Source organism: Phoenix dactylifera, chromosome 15, assembly GCF_051530095.1.
Source record: "Phoenix dactylifera cultivar Ajwa chromosome 15, Ajwa_hap1_PhDact_Kaust_v1.1, whole genome shotgun sequence".
In the NCBI taxonomy this organism is placed as follows: domain Eukaryota; kingdom Viridiplantae; phylum Streptophyta; class Magnoliopsida; order Arecales; family Arecaceae; genus Phoenix; species Phoenix dactylifera.
In genome coordinates this window covers 3,523,846-3,549,024 of record NC_143204.1, presented here as the reverse complement: position 1 = coordinate 3,549,024, position 25,179 = coordinate 3,523,846, and the positions used below count along the sequence as shown (strand labels likewise).

At 50.3% G+C, this 25,179-nt stretch overlaps 1 protein-coding gene across 14 annotated transcripts in view; it reads left to right on the top strand.

Moving 5' to 3' along the window:
- Positions 1–284: 284 nt before the first annotated feature.
- Positions 285–25,179, top strand: part of LOC103721441 (uncharacterized) — a 46,420-nt gene continuing 21,525 nt past the window's right edge. For 5 of the 14 annotated variants that reach the window (XR_015973620.2, XR_015973619.2, XR_015973617.2 and 2 more), the window contains exons 1-2: positions 286–572; positions 654–736. Coding sequence is in view for 5 of the 14 variants with exons in the window: in XM_089927457.1 (XP_089783583.1) it covers positions 444–572; positions 654–736 (212 nt within the window). In the remaining 9 variants the exon portion in view is untranslated. Of the gene's footprint in view, positions 573–653; positions 737–1,215; positions 1,319–25,179 lie in introns of all 14 variants that reach the window. The other 9 variants (XR_015973621.2, XR_015973616.2, XM_089927460.1 and 6 more) reach the window with 6 other exon arrangements.

Sequence of the window (25,179 nt, the reverse complement as noted above, 5' to 3'; positions counted from 1 at the left end):
ACACTTTTAACATATTTAGCTAACGTTAACATATCTAGCTAACTTTTATTTTTTAAAATTTTATGAATATTTGAGATGATTTTTTATATTTTTTTCTATTTTTTCTAATTTTCTGAAATTTTAGAATGGGGTTGAGTTTTCATTCTTCTTTTTGTATATTTAATTTATTTTTTTTCTAAAATAACTCAGAGAAATCCTACGAAATTCATTTTAAATTTTTCCTCTGAAGCGAACTATTAGCTTTCTTTGTGATTTTTAAAATGTTTAGATTCACATCCGCCCCCACCTGCTACGCGTTAACCGGAAGACGCATCTTACTCAAGATTTCTGGACCGCTTGTGTGGCCCCAAATGCATACGCGACCAGCCTGGTGATTATTTCCTCTCGGTGGCCTCTTCTCTCTCGCGCGCGAAGTCGAAGTGAACAGAATAAAAGGTCGATCGATGATGCCACGGAGAGCAGCGGGGCGAAGCCCTTCCATTCCTCCCTCCTTCTCGGCTTATCCGCCCCAACCAGTGGACGAGGAAGAGGAAGCCGCTCTCGCCATCTCCGATCAGAGGACTCTCTACCTCGTCTGTAACCCTAAAACCTGATCCTAGCCATCTCTTTCTATTCTCAACTTCTTCTCTTCCTCCTTTAACAATTCTTTCTAGGTCAATATCTTCATCAGCAATAACGCACGCTTCCTCAACACCTTCGCCGACCTCTGTCAGGACAAGCTCGCCGACGTCCACAGGTACTCACTCCAGTCCTTCTCTCCTTCTCACCCTTTGATCGATTCAACCTTCTCTTCGTAAAGTTGTACAACGATAATCTCTGAAATCCTTTTGGTAACGAGAATTGGAATCACTGCAGTCCTATAAGATTGGTCTAGTTCTCTCTATACAAGGTTTTTGGATAAATTGTGAACTAATGGAGGGAAAATATTAGGTTTTTGAGCACAAGATGACTCAGTGAGGGTAAAACAATCTCAGGGTGTCGTTTCCTATCAAGTTATTGTGAAATAAGAGTAATTGTTATCAGTTTGCAATGTGATTTGGATAGAATTCATGAACGGTTACAGTAGGATGAGTTTAAGGAACCCATATCTGTGAAAGGAGGAGTCCCGTGGATGTCTTATTAAAGTCTTCCCTTTTATTTTGCTTCTTCCTTGCTCTTGTTAATTTTTTACTCTGATGTTTTCCCCCTTGATTCTAATGAAGTATGATTTTTCAGCTTTTTCCATGCTAACTTGAACCGACACTCTGACCATAGTGACGTGTAATGAATGTCGGCGGTGGACCCACGAGTTTAGAATTGCAAAGTGCCTGCAGCAGTGGTTCGCCTTAAGCCCTTTTCTCTTCATACTTGTCATTGATCTATTGACTGCAAAACTTTTAGCTTAGGCCCACCTTTCTGTATAATAGGAAAAGATTGTGAATTCTATATAACTGCTTATGAATATTTTTAAGCATTCTAAAATTCAGTTAATAACAAGCCATACCAATATGGGTTGCATGGATAGATTACAAATGAAAATAATTTCCGTGGTGAAATTTGGGAATGAAGTGCAGTCGAAGAATTGTCTTTGTGCTTTCAAAACTATAACACAGTTGATCAGGAGATAGGTAAAGGCGTATCTGCTAAAACAAGATAGGATGGATAGAGCTTTGCAAAATCATGGCGCAACGATAGATGCAGGGGAAGATTATACATGACGATGATATAGTCAGCAGTGTTTTATGGTTCAAAATGTTGGGAATTGAAGGAGGTTTTGTCACATAAAATTAGCATTTTCAAGTGAAGAAGGATAAAATAGCCAGTTTCTTACATATATGTAGAATAACAGCCTTAAGCATAGTGGATTATCACAATAGCATAGTCTGATTAAATATTGTAACATAACATTGATAGGCTCCATCACTAAATCATTATTCAAATCTATAAACAACAGATAATACTCCACACCAATGCTTCAAAACTTGGACTATTGATGGAAATAGTTTAGTGACTGCTCAAGTCAGCTGGAAATGAACAATGACATCATCATGATAATATGTACACGCACATATACACATTTTCAATTATCAATTATTAACTAATCAATATAAGCAAACTAAGTCTGTAGATATATATAATTTTTTTAAAATATTTTTTAAATATTAACATCGTCCATTGTGCTTTTTACAACTCTATAATCAAGGCCTAATGGCTTGATCGGATCAAAAGTTAATTGGGATTTTTCTCTCAAGTTTGTCTACTAATGATATTATGTGCTGGTCACTTTACCATCGCATTAGGAAATTGGAGAACCATGAAATGAAATAAACAATAAATGGAAAGATTATATAATTGTAACTCTTTGAATCTCCAGTTCTCAATTTCGATGAACGTTTTCTGAAGAAAAAAAGAAAAAGGATGGTAGAAGTGCATGGGTTAGGCTGTATCTAAGGAATATTTATCCTTTTATTGAATCCTAGCTAGAGGGTCTTATCAAAATGTTAAATAGAAAAGGAAATAAGAAAAACCCAACTAGAGTATGTTAGATTAGAATGTACTTTTGAATTTCATCGCTTGTCACGTCACATCAATCCATTTTTCCAAGAGAGAGATAACCAAAGGACAACAATCCACATTGTTGGAGTTGGAGGTCAAAGGAATTAAGGGAGAGCTGCAGCATGGTTTTATGACCCTCACTAAAGGAAGAAAGGATGTTTGGGAAGAAAAAGGTGTGCGAAGGGCCAAAGGCCAGAGAGGTGTGGCGTGAGTTTACAAACCCTTAGCTGTTTTGGAAAAACCCTAGGTGCTGCCACAACGTGGTGAACGATAGAGGCTTTTTGTAATGTGGAAAACTAGTTGTATCATGAAAACCTAGGGTGGTTCACATGGGATATTAGTTCAATTGATAGTATAGATGGTTTTTACATTTGAAAAGGTAGCATAGTGCATGAGGCTCCCGCTACTATGAGGTCTGGGAGTGTCAAATGTATGCAGCCTTACCTCTGCATGCGAAGAGGTTGTTTATATTATATACTTTTTTTAGTGAACAATTTTAGAAGTCTATCCAAATTATAGACTTGACCAATTGATGATCCCACCAATTGGTCCGATCTAATTTCTAAAATGCTACCATATATTGGTATCAATGTTGCAAACTCTATAATTAAACATCCATCTTGTCCATCATTAAGAGTTCAACTTTAACAACAAAAGGAAAGTCCTCCCTCTCATCCTTGGGAAGTACCTTGGACTTATTTGAGAAGCATCAAAGTTTTTTATAATTCAATAATAGGATGTATCCTTATGTATTTAAGTCATATCTAACTAGTGCTGGCATCCCATAAGTATGACATATGGGCATGACATGCAATTTGAAGTATGTGTATACTAGGTAAAACTATAAAAGATAGTGCATTATAATCCTTAGATTGCACCAAAAAGTTTGTGTTATTGAGAGTCACATAAATGTTGGGACACGTGATGAAAATTACAGAGTTTTTGCTAAGGTCTCATAGAAAGATTGGAAACTCGGTTTCAATTTTGGTCGGGTCTGTGGGGTTTCTATTTTAGTAGTTTTATTGGTTTCAGAAGTTTCACTTCAAGATTTTTGAGTTTCGGTCAAGATAACTATTACATAGCTTTTTTATAGTATTCAAAAGAAAAGACTTAAGAAGAACAAAAGAAGCCAAGATTACCATTACATGTTATGCAGAATTTAATATTTGCATGTAAGTGAACCTTGTTAAATATATCAGTACTTTGTACTGTGAATATGAACTTAGGCTATTTGAAAATTCATAATATTTATCAATTTTTGAGTTCTTTGAAGTGCTAAGTGCATCTAAACTTTTTCGCCATTATTTACAACAACTCAATAATATATTGAATTTGGGCATTTCTTTCTTATACTTTTGATGTTAATGGACTATCTCAGGGCGTGCTTGGTATTGCAGTTGTTTTCATGGTTTTGTTTCTTTAAAAGTTAGTGAAATACTCTTCCTTGCTTTTATTTTCACTCTTTTTGAAAAACTTTGCTATCAAAAACTCTAAAGATTTTACAAACAATTAAAACAACTAAAGGGCTTCATTATATAAATTATTCAATCTACTTAAATTTTCCTCTCGGGTTTTTGAAAACAAAAATAGAAAACAAAAGCAATATCAAATGGTTCCTAATTAAATGTCTGTAATTATTGAATATATAATGTATATAAAAGAGATGCAACTCTTGCAAAACATCTTGTATTTAGTCATTCACATTAGTTTCCTATAAAGTTCTACAATTACAGCCTTCTTGGAGGCTTTGGCTCATCAGGTTATGTTTAATATCTATCCCCTTTAACTCAAGAGAAAAAAGAAAGAAAACTATTGGAAATTCACCCTTTATAGGTTATGTAGTTAATGATTTCAGCCAAAACTAAACAAAATCCATAACTAAGTGGTAGCTTGCTTTATTGCAGTTGAAACCGCTCCATTTAGGCAAAACTTAAAACTTTTGTCCTTGAGATTAATTCTTGACATGCAGTAATAAATGAGGGAAAGATTTAATGAAAAAGCAGGATATGAGAGTGCTTGTGGTTACCCTAACTCGTACTTTGGAAAATAAAGATGTGCTGAAAAAAATCTAAAAAAGCAGACCTAAAATAGTTGAGACATTGATATGGTCATCGGCTATTTTCTAAAGAATGTTAAAATCCAATAAGGCTTCTACTTATGCTCTAGATTAATAATTTAGGCCTACAAATGGGATGGTCTTGACCCCGATATGGCTAGCCTTAAGCCGATGGTTTGGATTTGGGTTTGAAAGCATGACTTCAAAGGAAACAGAGTCAACTCTCATCATGCTTTCCCTAGTGCGTACTTGCCCCAATTGCAGTCCTAGCTAATATTAATCATCACCACACATCTATGTTCTGCAACTTTTTTTTTCAATGTCTTTTAGAGTTGTTACTGAAATGAAAAGTACAAAAGTCCCATCAAAAGAATTCAACAACAAATACATATATATTTATTGCGGTCTTTGCCTTGAAAAATAGATACTGAATCTTAGATATCCACAAATCATCAGAGCAAAAGCCTAAGGAACTTATAAGATGGACTTTTCAAAATTTGTTGTTATTTTAAGGATATTGGAAATATAAATAGTTTAACCTGTCAGTGTTAGAACACTCTTTCCTTTTGTTTATGTGTTTGACCATCTCAGTTGAACATATTCTTTGGTAAGAGCACTATTTCTTTGGTGTTGATACACATGCGACTCTGAGTTCATAGTGCAAATCTTATCTTACTCATAGTGTAAACATTCTTGATTAATAAAGAGAGAATATAATATGGTAACCTTGCTTCTTTTGAAGTCTATTTGTTGATCTTTGGAAATGACGTTGGGAGGTGTTGAACTTAGGTTGAAAACTCGAAGGAGGAAGGGTATGTCGGCGCAACCAATTGTGGCGAGATAGAAATCCTACTACCGCATGTCTAACACATGGTGTTAGAACGGGAGGACTGTAGTTAGAAGAGGAGCCGAGATGGATCACTCTCTTCCAAGGTTGAAAACACCATCTTGGCTGGCCACTCTAAGGATACAACTTTTACACATCTACTTGCAAATCTTAGGAATCCACCAAAGAGGTGGCATGTATGTCCTGCATGGTCCCATGACCTGTGTAGTCCAGTCTTGTGTCTAGTTCAACCTATGCCCACTTGGTCAATCATAGATGTTGCGGCATCATAGTCCCTTGGTTGGAGAAGAGTTGCCGTCGATTCTAGATCTTCTTGGTTTTCTTGAGCTCCAGATGCTGTGTTCTTTCTAGTATTATGTTGAACCTACTTGGTTGCACGGGAACCTTGATCCCTCTAGGGGGTTGAATGGAGCAAAAGTATGTAGATAATAAATTTGGTCATTGTGGTTGGACTCTATTATGTTTTTCTGACCACATTTTCCATAGGGCCAATAGTATTTGCTAGCGACAACATAATAAAGGCAGTCAGTCAATATAGATTGATCCATCTTGTATGCTACATTCTTGACTTTGTGCTACACTTGCTGAAATGCCCAAAAAGCTGATATAGTAATTGATGGAAGATGGAGATTTGTTGGAGAGTCAAATATTTCGTTGCATGGTGTTCGGGTGGAAGATTGCACTGTATGGGCATAGAAAGTTGTTGTAGTCCTCAAAGTTTGATGAGAAAACGAAGCCCGAGTCCAGTGTAGTTGAAGGATTGATAAAACCAATGCCAAGATCGAATGGAGTGGAGAGATACGGGAAGCACAACTTAAGGCCTTGCAAGCTGCCCCAAGTCAACATGCTTATTGGTGGTGACGAACATGGTAGAGGCAATCATGGATAGCATCCATGATGGGTAGGCTTGCTTGATGAGCTGATAGATTGTAGTCTTTATAGCATGAGCCATATTGTGCAGCATCTTCAAGTTAGGCTCGTTCAAAGCATAGGACGAATTTGGAGACATCAAAGACTATTGGCTTGAAAGCACATCATCAACTATATTTTCTGGATTGTCTGAACAGGTATTCCAAGCAAAGTTACACTTTAAACTGGGATCTTCATCTATCCCGTTCCTTTTAGTAGAATCACTAGTCAAGATCTCTTTTTTAGGTTCTTCTTTGTTCTCTCTACCGATAGACTTTCACTGCCAGTTTGGTTATTGGCGCTTGATTTGTCATTAGCCACATCTTCATCAATGTTCCTAATTGATCCACCAATTTGTTGCAGAGAGGATGGCAAAGTACATCTTAAGTTTTGGATCCATGGATGTTGCAACATTGTCTTTGCATTGCATCCATTTTAAAATATTGACGGAAAAAGTCAAAAATGTCACGTGATAGGCTCAATTTACAAGAAATTTGAAATTGTGCATGAGAATATGCTGGCTGCGGCACAATTTCAAGGCTATTCTTGTTTGAAGTGACCGTTGCTGAACTAGAAGGATGAGAAGGTGAATGCGGAGGAAAGCTTGTTTTGTTTAATGATTCTGCATGCCTTGGAGCTAACTAGTATTGAGACTGTTGCCCAGATAGACAACCCAAGAGGGGGGGGTGAATTGGGCTTTAAAAGAATTTAGCTATTTAAAACGTTGTGGATGACTAATTAATGCTTTACCCAGATGATTAATTAATTGCTATGTGCTGTGAATGAAATGAGAGTAAAGAAAAGAGACAAACAATCACAAACACAAGGATTTTATAGTGGTTCGGAGCTAACCCTTGCTCCTACGTCCACTCCCCAAGTCTCACTTGGGAATTCACTATAACCCCTTGGATTACAGCCGGTTGTTTTACAAGCTCACAACCAAACTTGTTGTTTTACGAGCTCATAACGAACTCGGTCGGTTTTTCCAGGCTCACCGACTAGAACCACCCCGATTGTTTTTTCGGGATCACAATCGAACCCTTACACACGTTGGTTTTACACTCGGCTCACCAACCAACCTCAAGACTCTTGATTCAATCCCCCGATTGAATCAAGCAAAGACAAGTTGTAAATAAAAGGGACAAACAGAAAACAAAGCTTCTCAAAAGCAGATAAGCAACAATATAAACAGAAGAGAAGTTAGAAGCCCTCAAACACGTTTGAGTTGGAGTTGAGTAGGGCTTCTCGAACTTCGGGTCTCCTTTTGAATGTGTGATCGACTTGAATGCAGGAGGAGGCTTCCTTAAATGCTGGGAAGAGGAAGTTGGATGGAGTTAATGTCGCTCTTCCCTCTTTTCCGTTGAAGAACAGGTTGCAGAGATTGAATGCTTGATTTCTTTGAGTGGAATAGTTGTTCTCTGCAGCCTTGCTACAGTCCTCTGTGGCTATTTAAGCCATCTCCCACGGAAAATAGCCGTTAGAGACCTTTTTCTGCCCGTTCTGCACACTCTGCACAGCCTGACAATATGTCCGTTGGTGGGTTGGAGTCGACTCGCGCGATCAGGAGTCGACTCGGCTGTAGCGGGAGTCGACTCATGCTTTTCTGGAGTCGACTCGGCAACTGTTCCGGATTTGAATTAAAGTCGCCTCTTCGACTGGGAGTCGACTCGACTTGACCCGGAGTCGACTCGCCAACTTCTGGAGCTGACTTGGCATTTTCGGAGTCGGCTCGTCCCATGAAGTCCGTGGATCTATTTTTGAATTTGGTCCACTCGAGTCGACTCGACAATCCTGGGAGTCGACTCGGCGCTCAGAGCCCGAACTCCCGATCTACTGTCTTTTGACTCGTCCAGTCTTGGAGTCGACTCGAACTGTTCCGGAGTCGACTCGGCTCTCAGTTTCCGAAACTTAGTCTTCTGTGTTTTTAGTGAAGCGCTGCCTTGGAGTCGACTCGAGCTGTCTGGGAGTCGACTCGAATCTCAGAGACAGCAAATTGGTCTTCTGTCTTCTTTGAGGTCGCGGTGTCTCGGAGTCGACTCGTGCAATGCAGGAGTCGACTCGAATCTCAGAGTCCAAAAACTGCCCTCTGACTCTTTCTTTGTGTACCGCTGAGAGTCGACTCTCGCTTTCCTTGGAGTCGACCTGCCAATCCTTGGAGTCGACTCGCGTTCCACAGGAGTCGACTCGAATCTCAGGGTCGAAAACCGCTCTCTGACTTTTCTGCCTGTAACTCCTTGGAGTCGACTCATACCTCTCCGGAGTCGACTCGGTAAACATCGGAGTTGACTCGCGCACTTCAGGAGTCGACTCGCTGACAGGTTTTAAGTTGATTCCTTCTGTCTGTCTGTCTGTTCTCAGTCGGAGTCGACTCATAATGATCCGGAGTCGACTCGAGCCCGTGCCAGTGATCCTGATACGCTTGGAGTCGACTCGTAATATCCTGGAGTCGACTCGAGTCTCAGACTTTGGTTCAAACTGACTTCTTAACTTATCCAAAATATCTTGAACCAAGTCTAGAGACACTTAGACAAGATTTTCACTGAAACACTCAATTGAATTCATTAGTAGACAAAAGATATACTCAAATGCTTTGAGCTCATCAAAATCAAATAGGGTTTTAATCAATCACTCCACAATCTCCCCCTTTTTGATGATGACAAAACATTGAGTATATGTAAAGTGAATTGCTCAATAAACAAGGAAATAAAATCCATAAATGAATTCAAATGTCTGGTAATTTAATTTATCCAAGCTTGAAAGGTGTGAAACAGTAAATTTTGGAGTTAAAGCTCCCCCTTTCATTTGGAATTATATAAGCCTTCATATCATTCAATCAATTGTTTGGCTTATATATAATTAATGATTTAGCTTTCTTAAAAATTCAGATTCTCCCCCTCAACATATGCATTCTACTATGTTTTGATTCTCTGAATTTCCTTTTGGTATATTGAAGTTTTTGAATTTTAAATTTTGGTATTTAGAGGGAAAATCTGTCAATTTGTTCTTGAGTTGGATTCAGCTAATCTCCGAATATCCCTTGAATAGATTCTGGAGATTACTCCATTAGGAGCCCCAACAGAGAGATAATGAGCCTCGAGGTACCAAATCCACTAAGAACAAATGTTTGTGTGTTTTTAAAAGTTTTTTTTCTTTTTAATGATTTTCATTGATTCCTTTTACATATTTTATACATATTTCTCCCCCTTTTTGTCATCGTATGAAAAAAAAGGAGGTAAGCAGAACACACAATCAATCATAAATCAAATTGCACAGAAATGAAGATAAGATGTCTACTCATTGTATTGATGTGGATGTGAATACATTTGAGAATACAATAAGTAAAGTAAAACAGTACATGTCAAAATAAAACACAAAAAGCAGCTACGGTCTCCTCGAGGATGTGGCTCCCCCTCTCGAGGATGTATCTCCTCCTCTCGAGGATGTATCTCCTCCTCTCGAGGATGTGGCTCCCCGAGGCATGCGCTCCACGAGTGATTGGACCGCATTGGTGACGTTCTCTAACTGACGAATGATGGCCTGGATGGCCCTGCTCTGTGTCGTATCGAGCTCGAGCACCGACTTCTGCAGTTCGTCCAGCTTGTTGATGAGCACATTCGACAAGCGCTCGGCCCCCTCGGTAGTGGTGTGCATGTCACGTCCTATGTCATCCCGCATCTGTCGAGTGGTGCTCGTGACCTCACTCATGCTATGGAACTGGGCCTGGATCAAGGTCCTCATGTTGTAGATCTCTTCCCGCACATGAGCCGTCATGTCAGTCACGGCCGTCAGGGAAGGGACCAACGCTGAAGATGGAGCGGGAGAGGGAGCAGGCACTGAACCTCGGAGCTCCCGAAGCAGATCCTCTCGCAGGTCTCTAACAATCTTCTGCCGCAACTCCCGGAGCTGCTCAGGAGCGATGCGGACCTCCATGGGTGGTGGAGCTGGGAGGAGGGTCCGGCTGAGGTGGTAGGAGCAGAGGTGAAGGGAATGTCAGGGTAGTCAGAATCTGGCTCTGGACTGGGGAAAGGTCTGGTGGTATGTGTGGAGGTGGAAGACTTCCTAACCCATGTCCCCGCTACTTTCCGAAACCCCATCCTGTGTAGGGTCCCCGCTCGCATGCGATCTGTCCATCGCAATGCCTTAGAGGGTTCCCCCTCAGGAATGGGAATCTCGTACTCCCTAAACAAAAGAGTGAATAACATGCCGTATGGGAGAGTGAGCCTAGGTCTATCTAGGGGCTCACACAGATACCTATACATCATCTTGGAAAAGTTGATTGGGGTATCCTGGAGAATGTAGAACATGAGAGCTAGGTCTCTCTCATTTACAAAATCAAATCTCCCTGTCTTAGGGAACAAGGACCTAGACAGAATGCTCAGGAGGATCCGCACCTCAACTGGAAGTGAGCTAGCGGAAACCTCGTCTAAGGGGGACTGAGGAGGATAACCTAGTATGGCCGTAAGGGCCTCAGTCCTATCCTCGGGGTGTGTGGGAGCCACCCCGACTTGTGGTAGATGGAGGATGTGGGCAATGATATCCTCCGAAATAAACAATGGGACACCGGCTACCGTGCCCTCGATACCCCCATCTCCCCTATGGACGGTACCGTAAAACTCTCTAATAAGGCCTGGGTATGTGGGGAGATCTAAAGTGAGGAAATACTCTAAGCCCTGGACACGCAATCTCTCACCTATGGTGAAGCCCTCCCGGGAGAGATAGTCAAAATCGACGTATCTCCCGGTGGAGACCGCCTTCCCGGCGCACGGCCTCGCGGGAACCGCCCTCGGCGGGGAACGAGCCGGAGGTTGTGGCCTCGCGGGATCGTGCCGAGCCTTGGAACGCCTCTCGGGACCGGCCTCGGGTCGGGACCTCTTCCGGACAACGGCTTTACGAGGCATAGTGACCTAGAATGGGGAAAAGCCCTAATGGACGGTGAAAGATCGATGGAAAAGGCTTGGGGACGACCGGGGACGACCTAGGAGTCGGCTCTAGGGCTTGTGAACAGTGGCGGCGGAGAATAGAAATGTTTTCGAAACGACGAAGTTAGGGTTAAAAAGTCGGATCCCTACTGCGAGTCGACTCCTCTGAGTCGCGAGTCGACTCGACCTCGAGTCGACTCCTCTGAGTCGCGAGTCGACTCGACCTCGAGTCGACTCCAAAGTATGCGCGAGTCGACTCTCCTTATGCGCCTATTGACCCCGACTCTCCTTATGCGCGAGTCGACTCCCGACTAAGCGCGAGTCGACTCCCCCTTACGAGCCGACTCTGAAACTTACTCGAGTCGTCTCGAACTTTGGCACGCACCTAAAAATCATGCTATGTTCGTGCCGAATGAGGGAAAATCACTAACTTATGATCTGATTTGATGATCATTGTAAAGATACTCTATATTAACCACAATCTAATCATCAAAATCAATGAACTAGTGGAAAATACCACTAGGATGGATCAATCACTCCTAATCCCCTCCTAAGCACACTAAATCTCTCTTCACTTAGGGGTTTTGTAAAAATGTCAGCTAATTGATCATCAGTGCAAACAAATTGTAGTATCACATCACCATTCAGTACATGATCTCTTATGAAGTGATGTCTTATCTCAATATGTTTGGTTCTTGAATGCTGAATTGGATTTTTAGTTAGATTAATGGCACTTGTATTATCACAATTAATGGGTATTTTATCTTGTTTAATGCCATAATCTTCTAATTGTTGTTTGATCCATAAGATTTGAGCACAACAACTCCCGGCTGCAACATATTCAGCTTCAGCAGTAGATAATGCAACCGAGTTTTGTTTCTTGCTAAATCATGAGATTAAGTTTTCACCTAGAAATTGACAAGACCTGCTGGTGCTTTTTCTATCAAGTTTACATCCAGCAAAGTCTGAATCTGTGTATCCTATTAAGTTTAGGCTAGATTCTTTAGAATACCATAACCCTATATTCTTTGTTCCTATTAGGTATTTAAAGATTCTCTTTACTGCAATTAGATATGATTTCTTAGGATTAGCCTGATATCTAGCACACACGCAAACACTAAACATGATATCAGGTCTACTTGCAGTAAGATACAATAAAGATCCTATCATACCTCTATATAGTTTCTGATCTACAGATTTACCTGATTCATCTTGGTCTAATTTGCATGATGAGCTCATGGGGGTGCTGATTGACTTGTTTCCCTCCATATCAAACTTCTTGAGCATCTCCTTGATATATTTGGCTTGATTGATGAAGATGCCTCCTTCAGACTGTTTGATTTGAAGCCCGAGAAAGTAGTTTAGCTCTCCCATCATGCTCATCTCAAATTCACTCTGCATCAAATCAGCAAATTCTTCGCAGAGGCGATTGTTAGTAGCACCGAAAATGATATCATCAACATAAATCTGTACTAATAGCATATCTTGGTTTTTCTTCTTTAGAAACAGTGTTGTATCTACATTTCCCCTAGAAAACTCATGTTCTAATAGGAATTTGCTAAGCCTCTCATACCATGCTCTAGGTGCTTGTTTCAAACCATAAAGTGCTTTGTTCAATTTATAAACATGATTAGGGTATTGATGATTTTCAAAACCAGGAGGTTGTTCTACATATACCTCCTCATTAATATACCCATTTAAAAATGCACTTTTTACATCTATTTGAAATAATTTGAAGTCCTTAGAGCATGCAAATGCTAGCAAAAGTCTAATTGCTTCAAGTCTAGCTACCGGGGCAAAGGTTTCATCAAAATCTATACCTTCTTCTTGATTATAACCCTTTGCTATTAATCTAGCCTTATTCCTTATTACAGTACCATTTTCATCAAGTTTATTTTTATAAATCCATTTGGTACCTGTTACGGGGGAATTTAGCCACCATGCCCCACGTGACCGGCACGCGCGCCCAGGAAGACTACGGCAGTCCCTTGATCCAGCAATCCGACCCCGAGTCGGATATCTTCGGCTCCGCAGCCCGACCCCGAGTCGGCTGCCCCTTGATCCAGCAATCCGACCCCGAGTCGGATATCTTCGGCTCCGCAGCCCGACCCCGAGTCGGCTGCCCCTTGATCCAGCAATCCGACCCCGAGTCGGATATCTTCGGCTCCGCAGCCCGACCCCGAGTCGGCTGCCCCCTGATCCAGTCATCCGACCCCGAGTCGGCAATCTCTCGACAACAACAGACTGTTCCTCTGAGGCACGCCGCGGCTCCCTGCTCCACTACTCCCTGCAACGGCCGTATCCGGCGCTGCCCCACGATCCCCTGTAACAGCCGTACGAAGCGGAGCTCCACTATGCCCTGCCAGGGCCGTACCCAGCGCTGCCCCACGACGCCCTGTAACGGCCATGTCAGTGGCAGCCCCATCGTGCCACACGATGACGAATCCCCGGAAAAACCCCCCAGCCTGATATATATGGGGCTGGGGGGGGAGGGGGGGTAAGAAAAGGTTTTCCAGAGTATTCTCTTATCCGTTACTACTATCTCTCCTTCTCCTTCAATCTCTTCTGACTTGATCGTCGGAGGGCCCCCACTACCCCAGTGGTGGTGCGAGGCTTGCCTGCAGGTTTTCCGGTGGAAGGTGGAGCGCAATCAACCCAACTCCAAGGGAACCCCGTTCACACCGCTGTGCCAATCGTTCTCGGTTTGGACCACCAGCAACAGTTGGCGCTAGAGGAAGGGACGGATCTCAGAGCGATCGTAATGGCACGGCGAGGTGGTCGTGGAGCTTCCAATGCTTCCGGTCGCGGGGCCTCTCGCGCCACTGGCCGGGAGGCCGCTGCATCCCCAACACGCTCTCAGCAACACTCCACCGCCTCACCGCCCATTCAGATGGTCGAAGCCGCCCAGTTCGACCAGCTAACCCAGCAGGTTCGCACCCTCGCAGAGGCGGTGCAGAATCTGCAGGGTGCGATGTCCCGGGCGCCGCAGCAGGCTCAGGAGCCGCCGCTGCCTGAGCGTTCGCCTGTCCTCCTTAACCCGCGTTCCTTCCTCTCCCATGGGGAGGAGCGCCGACGCGAGGAGGATTCTCGAGCACGCTCCATTCTGCCGGGACCTTCCCACCGGAGCTGCGCGGGGTACGAGAGGCGGGCCCGGGCGCGTTCCCAGACCCCCCAGTCCTCGAGGAACCCGCGCTCCGGTCGATCCCCCTCTCGCCGCTCCTTGTCTCCCACCCACCGGTCGCGTTTCCTGGACCGGCGGGTGGACGATCTCCACCGACAACTCCAGGTCCTGAAGGGCCATTCCAAAGATCCCTTCGCCGACTTAGAGATCTCCCAGCCGGCGCTCGCCTCGAGGATCCTGCGGACCCCGAATCCGCCGGGGTTCAAAATGCCGGCGATCGAGCCCTATGACGGGGCGGCGGACCCGCGGGATCACGTCGAGAGTTTCAGGACCCTTATGCTCCTCCACGGAGCATCAGATCCCCTTCTCTGCAAGGCTTTCCCGGCAACCCTCCGTGGCCCGGCGAGGGCATGGTTCGCCGGGCTGGAGGCTGACTCAATCCGGTCCTTCGACCAGTTCACTCGCCTCTTCATCACTCATTTCGCCGTCAGTAGCCGGCGGCGACTGGTCTCCGACTCCCTCTTTGATGTCCGGCAAAACGAGGGAGAAAGCCTGCGGGATTATCTTACCCGCTTCAACAGGGCTACGCTGGAGGTCCGGAACCTGAGTCAGGAGGTAGCTCTTTCAGCCCTGAAGCGTGGCTTCCGGAAGGGCAGACTCACCTTCTCCCTGGACAAACGCCTGCCGCGGAGCTTCCCAGAGCTGTTGTCCCGGGCGAACCAGTATACGGACGCCGAGGAGGCGGCCGCCCACCGGAGCAAGGAGGCCGCTGAGATCCCACAAAAGCTTGGGAAGAAAAGGCGGAAAGAGGCACGCCAGAGGAGGAGCCCGACGCCCCAGCGTCGGCGCAGAAGCCCGTCGCCGGCGAAGAACTACGGCGCCCCACGCCCTCGTTCTCCGCCCCGACGTTTCAACCGGTACACCCCTCTCCTGACTCCCCGGGCCCAGATCCTTATGGAGATTAAGGGGTGGGAGGACCTCCCGGCCCCGAGACAGATACGAAGGATCCCTGGAAAGAGGCCCTCCCGGGCGTACTGTGAGTACCACCGAGACCACGGCCACGACACAGAGGACTGCTTCCAGCTTCGGGACGAGATCGAGGCTCTTATCCGTCGGGGGCGTCTCGGTCGGTATGTGAGCGACCGACGTCCCCCCGCAGACCCGCGTCCGGCCGACCCGGCTCCTCCGGAGCCTCGGAAGCAGAATCGACCCGTTGCGGGCGTGATCCACACTATCACTGGGGGCTGCTCTCGGCCCGTGAGGAACGCAGGGGGCTCGACGGAAGCGTCAGGGACGGCCGTCGTAAAGAGGCAGAGGGTCGGCAATGTAATCACCTTTTCTGATGAGGATGTAAAGGGGGTTCAGACTCCCCACGATGACGCCATGGTGATCTCCCTCACTATGGCAAACTATGATGTAAGACGTGTTCTTGTGGATAGTGGAAGCTCAGCTGATATTTTGTTTTACGAGGCCTTCCAAAAGATGAGCTTGTCCAGACAGTTGTTGCACAAAGTGTCCACCCCCCTCGTAGGATTCACCGGTGACGTAGTCCCGGCGGAAGGTGTCGTTGAGCTGCCTGTGACTGCGGGCGTCGCACCCGCAGAAGCCACGGTGCGACTCGGGTTCTTGGTCGTCCGCATCCCCTCGGCCTACAACGCTATCCTCGGGCGACCCGGGCTGAACGCCCTTCGCGCGGTGGTCTCCACGTACCACTTGCTCATGCGGTTCCCCACGGCGGTCGGGATCGGAGAGGTTCGAGGTGACCAACCGACCGCACGGCAATGTTTTCTAGCAAACCTCAAAGGGAAGAAGCCCGTGGAAGCCCTAAGCGTCGAGTCCCTTGATGCCAGAGACGAGGTGGCCTTGCGGCACGGGGAGCCGGCCGAGGGAGTGGTCGAAGTCCCCCTTGAGGAAGGCCGCCCCGACCGGGCGGTCCGGGTCGGCGCCAATCTCGACCCGGGAGCTCGGGCCCGGTTGGTGGAATTCCTCCGAGCCAATGCCGATGTATTTGCCTGGTCGGCGGCCGATGTACCTGGGATCGACCCGGAGGTCATTTCTCACGCCCTCAACGTCGACCCGACCCACCGACCAATAAAGCAGAAGAAGAGACACTGTGCCCCGGATCGGATCCGGGTGGTCGACCAGGAGGTAGACAAGCTCTTGGAGGCAGGATTCATAAGGGAGGTAAGCTACCCCGAGTGGCTGGCAAATGTTGTACTTGTCCGGAAGGCGAGCGGGAAGTGGAGGATGTGCATCGACTATACCGACCTGAACAAGGCGTGCCCTAAGGATAGCTTTCCGCTTCCGCGAATAGACCAACTGGTCGACGCGACTTCCGGATATCAGCTGCTGTCTTTCATGGACGCCTTCTTCGGTTACAACCAGATAATGATGGCCCCACAGGACGAGGAGAAAACTGCCTTTATAACAGACCGGGGGCTGTACTGCTACAAGGTAATGCCCTTCGGTCTGAAGAATGCTGGCGCCACTTACCAGCGCCTCGTCAACAAAATCTTCAAAGAGCAAATCGGCCGGAACATGGAGGTGTACGTGGACGATATGCTGGTGAAGAGCCGCTATGCAGACCAGCACATCGCGGATTTGGAGGAGACTTTCACCACCTTGCGGAAGTTTCGCATGAAGCTGAACCCAGCGAAGTGCGCCTTCGGCGCTTCGGCCGGGAGGTTCCTCGGTTTCATTGTCAACCAGCGGGGTATCGAAGCCAACCCAGACAAAATCAAGGCCATCCAAGGTATGTCCCCTCCGACCAAAGTAAAGGAGGTTCAGGAGCTCGCTGGAAGGGTCGCCGCGCTTGGACGATTTGTGGCAAAATCGGCCGAACGCTGCCAACCATTCTTCAAGGTGTTAAAACGCCCGAAAGACTTCCTCTGGACGGCCGAATGTCAAGCAGCATTCGACCAGCTCAAGGAATACCTGGCGTCTCCTCCCCTACTGTCCAAGCCGCAAGAAGGGGAGATGCTCTACCTCTATCTGGCGGTCTCCCCAACCGCGGTCAGTGCGGTGCTGGTTCGGAAAGAGGCAAAGCTCCAGAAGCCTGTGTACTACATCAGCCGGGTCCTACGGGATGCCGAGACGCGGTACACGAAGGCTGAAAAGATCGCCTTCGCGCTGCTGACCGCGACCAGGAGGCTTCGCCCCTATTTCCAGGCTCATTCGGTCACCCTCTTAACCGATCAACCACTACGACAGATCCTCAGCAACCCCGAGAATGCGGGACGACTGGTGAAGTGGGCAGTAGAACTCGGTGAGTTCGACATCCGCTACCAGCCTCGACCCGCCATCAAGGCCCAGGTGCTCGCGGACTTTCTCGCTGAGTGCACGGTGCAGGAGGCGGAACCTAGACCGCCAGAAACGCCCAGCCTCGACCTCCCGATTTGGACGCTTCACATCGATGGGTCGTCGAACCCCGAGGGTGGAGGGGCCGGGCTGGTCCTTACCAGTCCTGATGGAGTGATAGCCGAGTATGCCTTGAGGTTTGGATTTCCAGTGACCAACAACGAGGCGGAGTACGAGGCCCTAGTCACGGGACTCAAACTCACCAGAGAGCTCGGCATTCGGCGTTTGAAGGTCTTCACCGACTCCCAGCTGGTGGTCGGGCAGGTTCGTGGGGAGTTCGAGGCCCTGAGCCCGACCATGCAGAACTACGTCCGGAAGGTGCAAGCACTCATTCCCGACCTCGGCAGTGTCGACATTCAGCAGGTCCCCAGAAGCGAAAATGCCAGGGCCGACAGGTTGTCCCGCTTGGTGGGCACAGAGGCCCACAACTTGTCGAGGGCAATCTACCTGGAGACCCTGGATGCCCCGAGCATCGGCGAGGCTGGGGCGGTGATGGCGATTGATCCGGAGCCGTCTTGGATGGACCCGCTCGTCGCCTACCTCGCCGAAGGGATCCTCCCTGAAGACGAAGATCAAGCTCGGCGACTTGTCAAGAAGTCCGCCCACTACGTACTCTATGAAGGGAGGCTGTATCGGACCTCGTTCACCGCCCCCCTCTTAAGGTGCCTCCGCCCCTCGGAGGCGGCCTACGTCCTCGGCGAAGTCCATGAGGGCGTCTGCGGATCGCACTTGGGGGCTAGGTCCTTAGCGCACAAGATCATGAGGCAAGGTTATTATTGGCCTACCTTGTTGGAGGACTCGAAGGATCACGTACGGAAATGCGACGCCTGCCAGCGCCACGCCAATGTCCAGAGAGTCCCTTCTGTCCCCTTGGCACCAATCACCGCGCCCTGGCCCTTCGCACAGTGGGGAATGGATATCCTCGGACCATTCCCCGTCGCTTCAGCCCAGCGGAAATTTTTGATTGTTGCAATCGACTACTTCACCAAGTGGGTGGAGGCAGAGCCGCTGGCCACTATCACGGAGGCGCAAGTCCGGAAGTTCGTGAAGAAAAACATCATTGTCCGATTTGGGGTACCTCGGGTCCTCATCTCGGATAATGGTCGACAGTTCGACAACAAGCATTTCCGTGACTTCTGCGAGGAGTTCGGGATCGAGCATCGGTTCACATCTGTGTCGCATCCCCAAACCAACGGTGAGGCCGAGGTCACAAATCGGACAATCCTCCAAGGAATTAAGGCGCGAATCGGTCGGACGGGGCAAGCTTGGGTCGAAGAACTCGAGAATGTCCTTTGGGCGTATCGGACCACGCATCGGACCCCTACCGGGGAGACGCCTTTCAGCCTAACCTATGGCACGGAAGCGGTTGTTCCCGTGGAGCTCGGACTCCCCTCGCCCCGGGTCGCCGCGCACCGACCCGAGGCCAATTCGGAGCAACTCCGAGGGAACCTGGACCTCTTGGAAGAAGCAAGAGAAATGGCGCAGGTTCGGATGGCGATGTATCAGCGGAGGGTGGCCCGATATTATAACTCCAAGGTCCGACCGAAACTTTTCAGAATCGGAGATCTGGTGCTAAGGCGAGCCAAAGCATCTCAACCCGCGGAAGGTGGGAAGCTGGCGCCAAATTGGGAAGGCCCGTATAGGGTTCGCTGGGTAAACCGACCTGGCTCTTACCAGTTGGAGGCCCTAGATGGTCGAGAAATTCCGAGGAGCTGGAATTCCGCTAACCTGCGGGTGTATCACCAGTAGAGCGACAAAGCCAGGAAGACAGTTCGAAAAATGTACAATTCTTTTCATTTCAATAATTCCTGGTTACAACGGTGTGTTCGTGTGATTACAAAGAATTCCCAGAGGGGAATTGGGGAGTAAAGAAAACAAGGAAGGGGTGGAGACTCCGTTGAGCTGAAGATCTGGGACCCCGAACCCTCCATCCGAAGCAGCTGCAATCCCAACGGGCGTGGGTGCTTCTCCCCGGAGGCGCCATCCACGCCTCACGCAAAGGACGAAGAGCCGGCGCGGACGAAGAAGAAGTGGACGAAGGAGGAGTTCCCGCTGCCTCCAGAGAAACGCCACCTCCAAGGGATATTCCGGTCCTCCCCAGGAGAAGGGGAGGGGAGGAATACAAGGGAGAAGAGCGCGAGGAGGCGCGATCCCGGATGAAGCGTCTGGCGCAGAGCTCAATCGGGAGGCGGGGCTGAAAGGAGGGGGGATGTGATCCCGGATGAAACGCCTAGAGCGGAGTTCCGCCGGGGAGAACCTCCTTGTTGATCCCAGATGAAACGGCTAGTTGGCGGAAGTCGCGAGGGGCGCGCCTCCCGTTCCTCCGGCGGGGGTTTCCCAGCCACACGCCGAAGAGGAGGTCCACGATCCATGGTAACCTGAATAGCTCCGGCTTGGCAGGCTCCACCGCGCCTGCACTTGTACTTATAGCCAAACTGTGGCCCCCCGGTCGTTCCGATGCGGGTGGCTCCAATAAAGGCGGGCGCACCGAATCCGGAGCCGTTCCAGCTCTCGAGGCGTATCCTCCCACGATCTCCTAAGCGTCGTTCTCCTTAATTGCATTCTTCATGCAGAACACTCCGGGCGGTGTGTATCCCACGGCCCACGTATCTCCGCTCGCGCCCAGGCCGCATCCGCCTCGAAGAACGCGCGTATCGCGGCTGCTTAACTGACACTCCTTGCAAGCAGCAACTGGCGATCCGATTTCTCAGGTAACGCCTCAATTAGCATTTAATACCCTTCTGGTGTTCCCCAGGCGACGCTTGGAGAAGAGGAGAAACACAATCGTAGCTGGCCACGGAGAAATCTCGTCGAGCGGCAAGCGACAGGCGCGTGACCAACGAGCGGAATTCCCCGAGGCTCGGCCCTCGGATGCCAGGCTAACCCGATGATCATCCCGGGAGCAGACTAGCCTGAAGCCCCGACCGGTCGCCTCGGCTTGCGCCAGCCTTGGCCGACCAACGAGCGGAATTCCCCGAGGCTCGGCCCTCGGATGCCAGGCTAACCCGATGATCATCCCGGGAGCAGACTAGCCTGAAGCCCCGACCGGTCGCCTCGGCTTGCGCCAGCCTTGGCCGACCAACGAGCGGAATTCCCCGAGGCTCGGCCCTCGGATGCCAGGCTAACCCGATGATCATTCCGGGAGCAGATTAGCCTGAAGCCCCGACCGGTCGCCTCGGCTTGCGCCAGCCTTGGCCGACCAACGAGCGGAATTCCCCGAGGCTCGGCCCTCGGATGCCAGGCTAACCCGATGATCATCCCGGGAGCAGACTAGCCTGAAGCCCCGACCGGTCGCCTCGGCTTGCGCCAGCCTTGGCCGACCAACGAGCGGAATTCCCCGAGGCTCGGCCCTCGGATGCCAGGCTAATCCGATGATCATCCCGGGAGCAGACTAGCCTGAAGCCCCGACCGGTCGCCTCGGCTTGCGCCAGCCTTGGCCGACCAACGAGCGGAATTTTCCGAGGCTCGGCCCTCGGATGCCGGGCTAACCCGATGATCATCCCGGGAGCAGACTAGCCTGAAGCCCCGACCGGTCGCCTCGGCTTGCGCCAGCCTTGGCCGACCAACGAGCGGAATTCCCCGAGGCTCGGCCCTCGGATGCCGGGCTAACCCGATGATCATTCCGGGAGCAGACTAGCCTGAAGCCCCGACCGGTCGCCTCGGCTTGCGCCAGCCTTGGCCGATCAACGAGCGGAATTTCCTGAGGCCTAACCCTCGGATGCCTGGCCTAGCGCCGGAAGAATTTCCTGAGGCCTAACCCTCGGATGCCTGGCCTAGCGCCAGAAGAATTTTCTGAGGCCTAACCCCCGGATGCCTGGCCTAGCGCCAGAAGAATTTCCTGAGGCCTAACCCTTGGATGCCTGGCCTAGCGCCGGAAGAATTTCCTGAGGCCTAACCCTCGGATGCCTGGCCTGTTGCCGGAAGAATTTCCTGAGGCCTAACCCTCGGATGCCTGGCCTAGCGCCGGAAGAATTTCCCGAGGCTCGGCCCTCGGATGCCAGGCTAACCCGATGATCATCCCGGGAGCAGACTAGCCTGAAGCCCCGACCGGTCGCCTCGGCTTGCGCCAGCCTTGGCCGACCAACGAGCGGAATTCTCCGAGGCTCGGCCCTCGGATGCCAGGCTAACCCGATGATCATCCCGGGAGCAGACTAGCCTGAAGCCCCGACCGATCGCCTCGGCTTGCGCCAGCCTTGGCCGACCAACGAGCGGAATTCCCCGAGGCTCGGCCCTCGGATGCCGGGCTAACCCGATGATCATCCCGGGAGCAGACTAGCCTGAAGCCCCGACCGGTCGCCTCGGCTTGCGCCAGCCTTGGCCGACTAACGAGCGGAATTTCCTGAGGCCTAACCCTCGGATGCCTGGCCTAGCGCCGGAAGAATTTTCTGAGGCCTAACCCTCGGATGCCTGGCCTAGCGCCAGAAGAATTTCCTGAGGCCTAACCCCCGGATGCCTGGCCTAGCGCCGGAAGAATTTCCTGAGGCCTAACCCTCGGATGCCTGGCCTGGTGCCGGAAGAATTTCCTGAGGCCTAACCCTCGGATGCCTGGCCTAGCGCCGGAAGAATTTTCTGAGGCCTAACCCTCGGATGCCTGGCCTAGCGCCGGAAGAATTTTCTGAGGCCTAACCCTCGGATGCCTGGCCTAGGGCCGGAAGAATTTTCTGAGGCCTAACCCTCGGATGCCCGGCCTAGCGCCGGAAGAACTTCAAGAGTTAGGAGTCGGCGAGACGCTACCAAGAGTTAAAAAGAGGAAGGACGAAAGTGAAATGAAGAAACACTCTATTTGCATTAACTTTCATTGTTTCAGGGCCGAGACCCATACAACTTGGCAAAACGCCAACATACAAAGAAAAGGACAAAGAAAGGTACAGAGGGTCAGCTTGGAGGAACCCCTGGGTCGGGAACGCCGGGCACGTCCGCAAGGGGTAGGGAGGCGGTTGGAAAATCAGCAGGCAATGGCGCCGGAGGGGAGTCGAGGAGGGAGACCCCACTCAGGTCAATCCCGGGGTATTTAGCCGACACCCTTGCCAAGCCTTCGTCGAAGCCTAAGACAAAGGAGTCGGACCCCGCGTCCGACATGTCACGGACGAACTCATCGGACTGACGATAGGCCTGTACCGCCTCCGACATGTCACGGATGAACTCATCGGACTGACGATAGGCCTGTACCGCCAGACGCCCGATTTCCGCGCTCTTCTCGGCCAGCGCCGCCTCTGCTCGCTCCGTAATCTGAGCTTTTGCCTCCATGACCTTCGCCACAATCCGGTCGTCCGTCTCGGAGGAGACCCTCAGCAGATCAGCCCGAGCCTCCTTGTGCTTCGCCTCGGCAGCAATGCGAGCAGCCTCAGCCTCCTCCAGGCGCGAATGAAGCTCCTGGTCGCTCGCGCGGTACTCCTCCAAGACCGACTCCAATTCGCCCAGCTTGGCTTCAAGAGACCGGGTTCGGTTGCGGGCGTTGTCGGCTGACCGCTGGGCCTTCTCCCACCTCTCCCGGAAGTCGGCAGCCTCCCGGGACTGCTTTTCGGCCCGCTCCTCCGCCTTCCTGACCTCGCTTTCGAGACCCGAGGCAACCTTGAGTTGCTCCTGAGCCTCCAACAGTTGCCTCTCGAGGGCGGCGAAGCCGAGTGCCCGCTCTTCGGCCACCTGGAGCCTCGTCTCGAGGTCCCTGGTCGTCCTCCCCGCCGCAGCCTGGCCTCCCTCCTCTACTGCTTTCAGTTGGCTCTCGGCCATCGCCAGGAGCCTCGCCTGTTCCTCGTGGCTCTCCTCCAGACGAATCATGTACTGGGCGAGCTAAAAGATAGGAAAAAATGAGAGCGTCAGACGGGGATCAATAGAGCTTATGAGTGGCGGAAGCGACCAAAAGAACACTCACCGACATAAGACAGACGCAGCTGGCAGCCCCGACGTCAGGGATCCTCATCTGCCGGACCTGCCTACGGTCCTTCTCCAGCAGCACCGTCTCGATGAGGTTTCGGGCGCCGGCGAAAGTGAAGGCCGACCCCGACTTCGCCCCGGAGCCGGACGGTGGTTCTACAGCCTTACCCTTACCCACCGCTTGGGGAAGAGTCATGCTGACCGTGCTCGGGGCGGGGGCCGCTCCAGGAATCGACAGGGTCCCGCTCGGCCGGGGCCTCGGCGCGCCCCTCCTCGTGTCATCCGAAGCCGACCGAGTCGAAGGCCGGGTTGGGGACCGATCGCGTCCAACCCGGCCGTCTCGGGCACGCTCGGATGACACCTCCGGAATAACGGTAGTCTCATCACCGGAGGGCTGATACAGCGCCAACTGTCGGTCCGAGCCCGCGGCGTCCCCCTGATCGGTGGGTCCGGACCCGTCTGTCGGCGTCGGAGTCGCCTGCAGGCGGGACTTCTTCGCCGGTGGGACCCCGCTCGGAGGAGTCCGTTTCTTCCTCCGGACCGCTTCCAGTAGGGACGTCCTACCAACAGCCATCGCCTTATCCGACCGCATGACGTCGTCGATTTCTGCAAAAAGGACGAGATGGTCGGAGACTGAGAAGCTGATGGAAAGAAGAAACGAAAGAGGAGAAAAAAGCTAAAAAAGAAGTGGTGGCGGGCTCACGGTCAGCGGGGACCGAGCTCAGGCCGACGTTCACCAAGGTGTCCTCAGAAATAAGGCGAGACACCGGGGGGAGCCGGCCCTCGGCAACCAACCCCTTCAAGACGGCGACGCCATCGGATTCCTCCCTCGACAACCTCGATAGGCCGATCGGGGACTTCATCGGCGTCTCCCAGGTTGCCCTGATTCCCCAAGAGGGATCTACGTCAATGAAAAAGAAACGCTCCTTCCAGCCGTGGATGGAGGAAGGAGCCTCCTTGACGAGGCCGCACCCTCGCCGCGCCGCAAAGCACCACCACCCTCTGTCCTGGGGGTGGCCGTTCAGGCCGTAGCATTCCCAAAAGACATTCAGGGTGGCGGGAACCTCGTGCATGCGGCAGAGAACCTGGAAGGCCGTCAGGGCGCGCCATGAGTTCGGCACCAGTTGCGTCGGCGCCACTCTTAAACCCCGAAGCACCTGTATAACTAAGTCCGAGGGGGGAAAGCGGAACCCGGCCCGAAGGATGTCCTCGTTGATGGCGACCTTTCTTGGAGGAGGATGGGACATCCTCTCCTCAGGCCCCGGGAGCGTAACGTTGCAGGCTTCGGGAAGGTGGTACCGGGCCACGAACCTATCTAGGTCTTCGGGGACCAGATCCGACTGAATGCGGTCCGCTCTTACTTCGTCCATACCTAATGGCCAGTGGATCTACGGTCAGGACAGGGCCAAGAAGGGGGAAAGGACCGGAACGACTGAAGTACACTAATACGGAAGGAGAAAGTATGGAGAGCCCTAAATTGGAGAATGGGGGAACTCACCGGAAGGGAAGGAAGAACGGCTCTGAGGGCGTCAAAGGAGGAGCGAGCAAACAGTCCGACGGC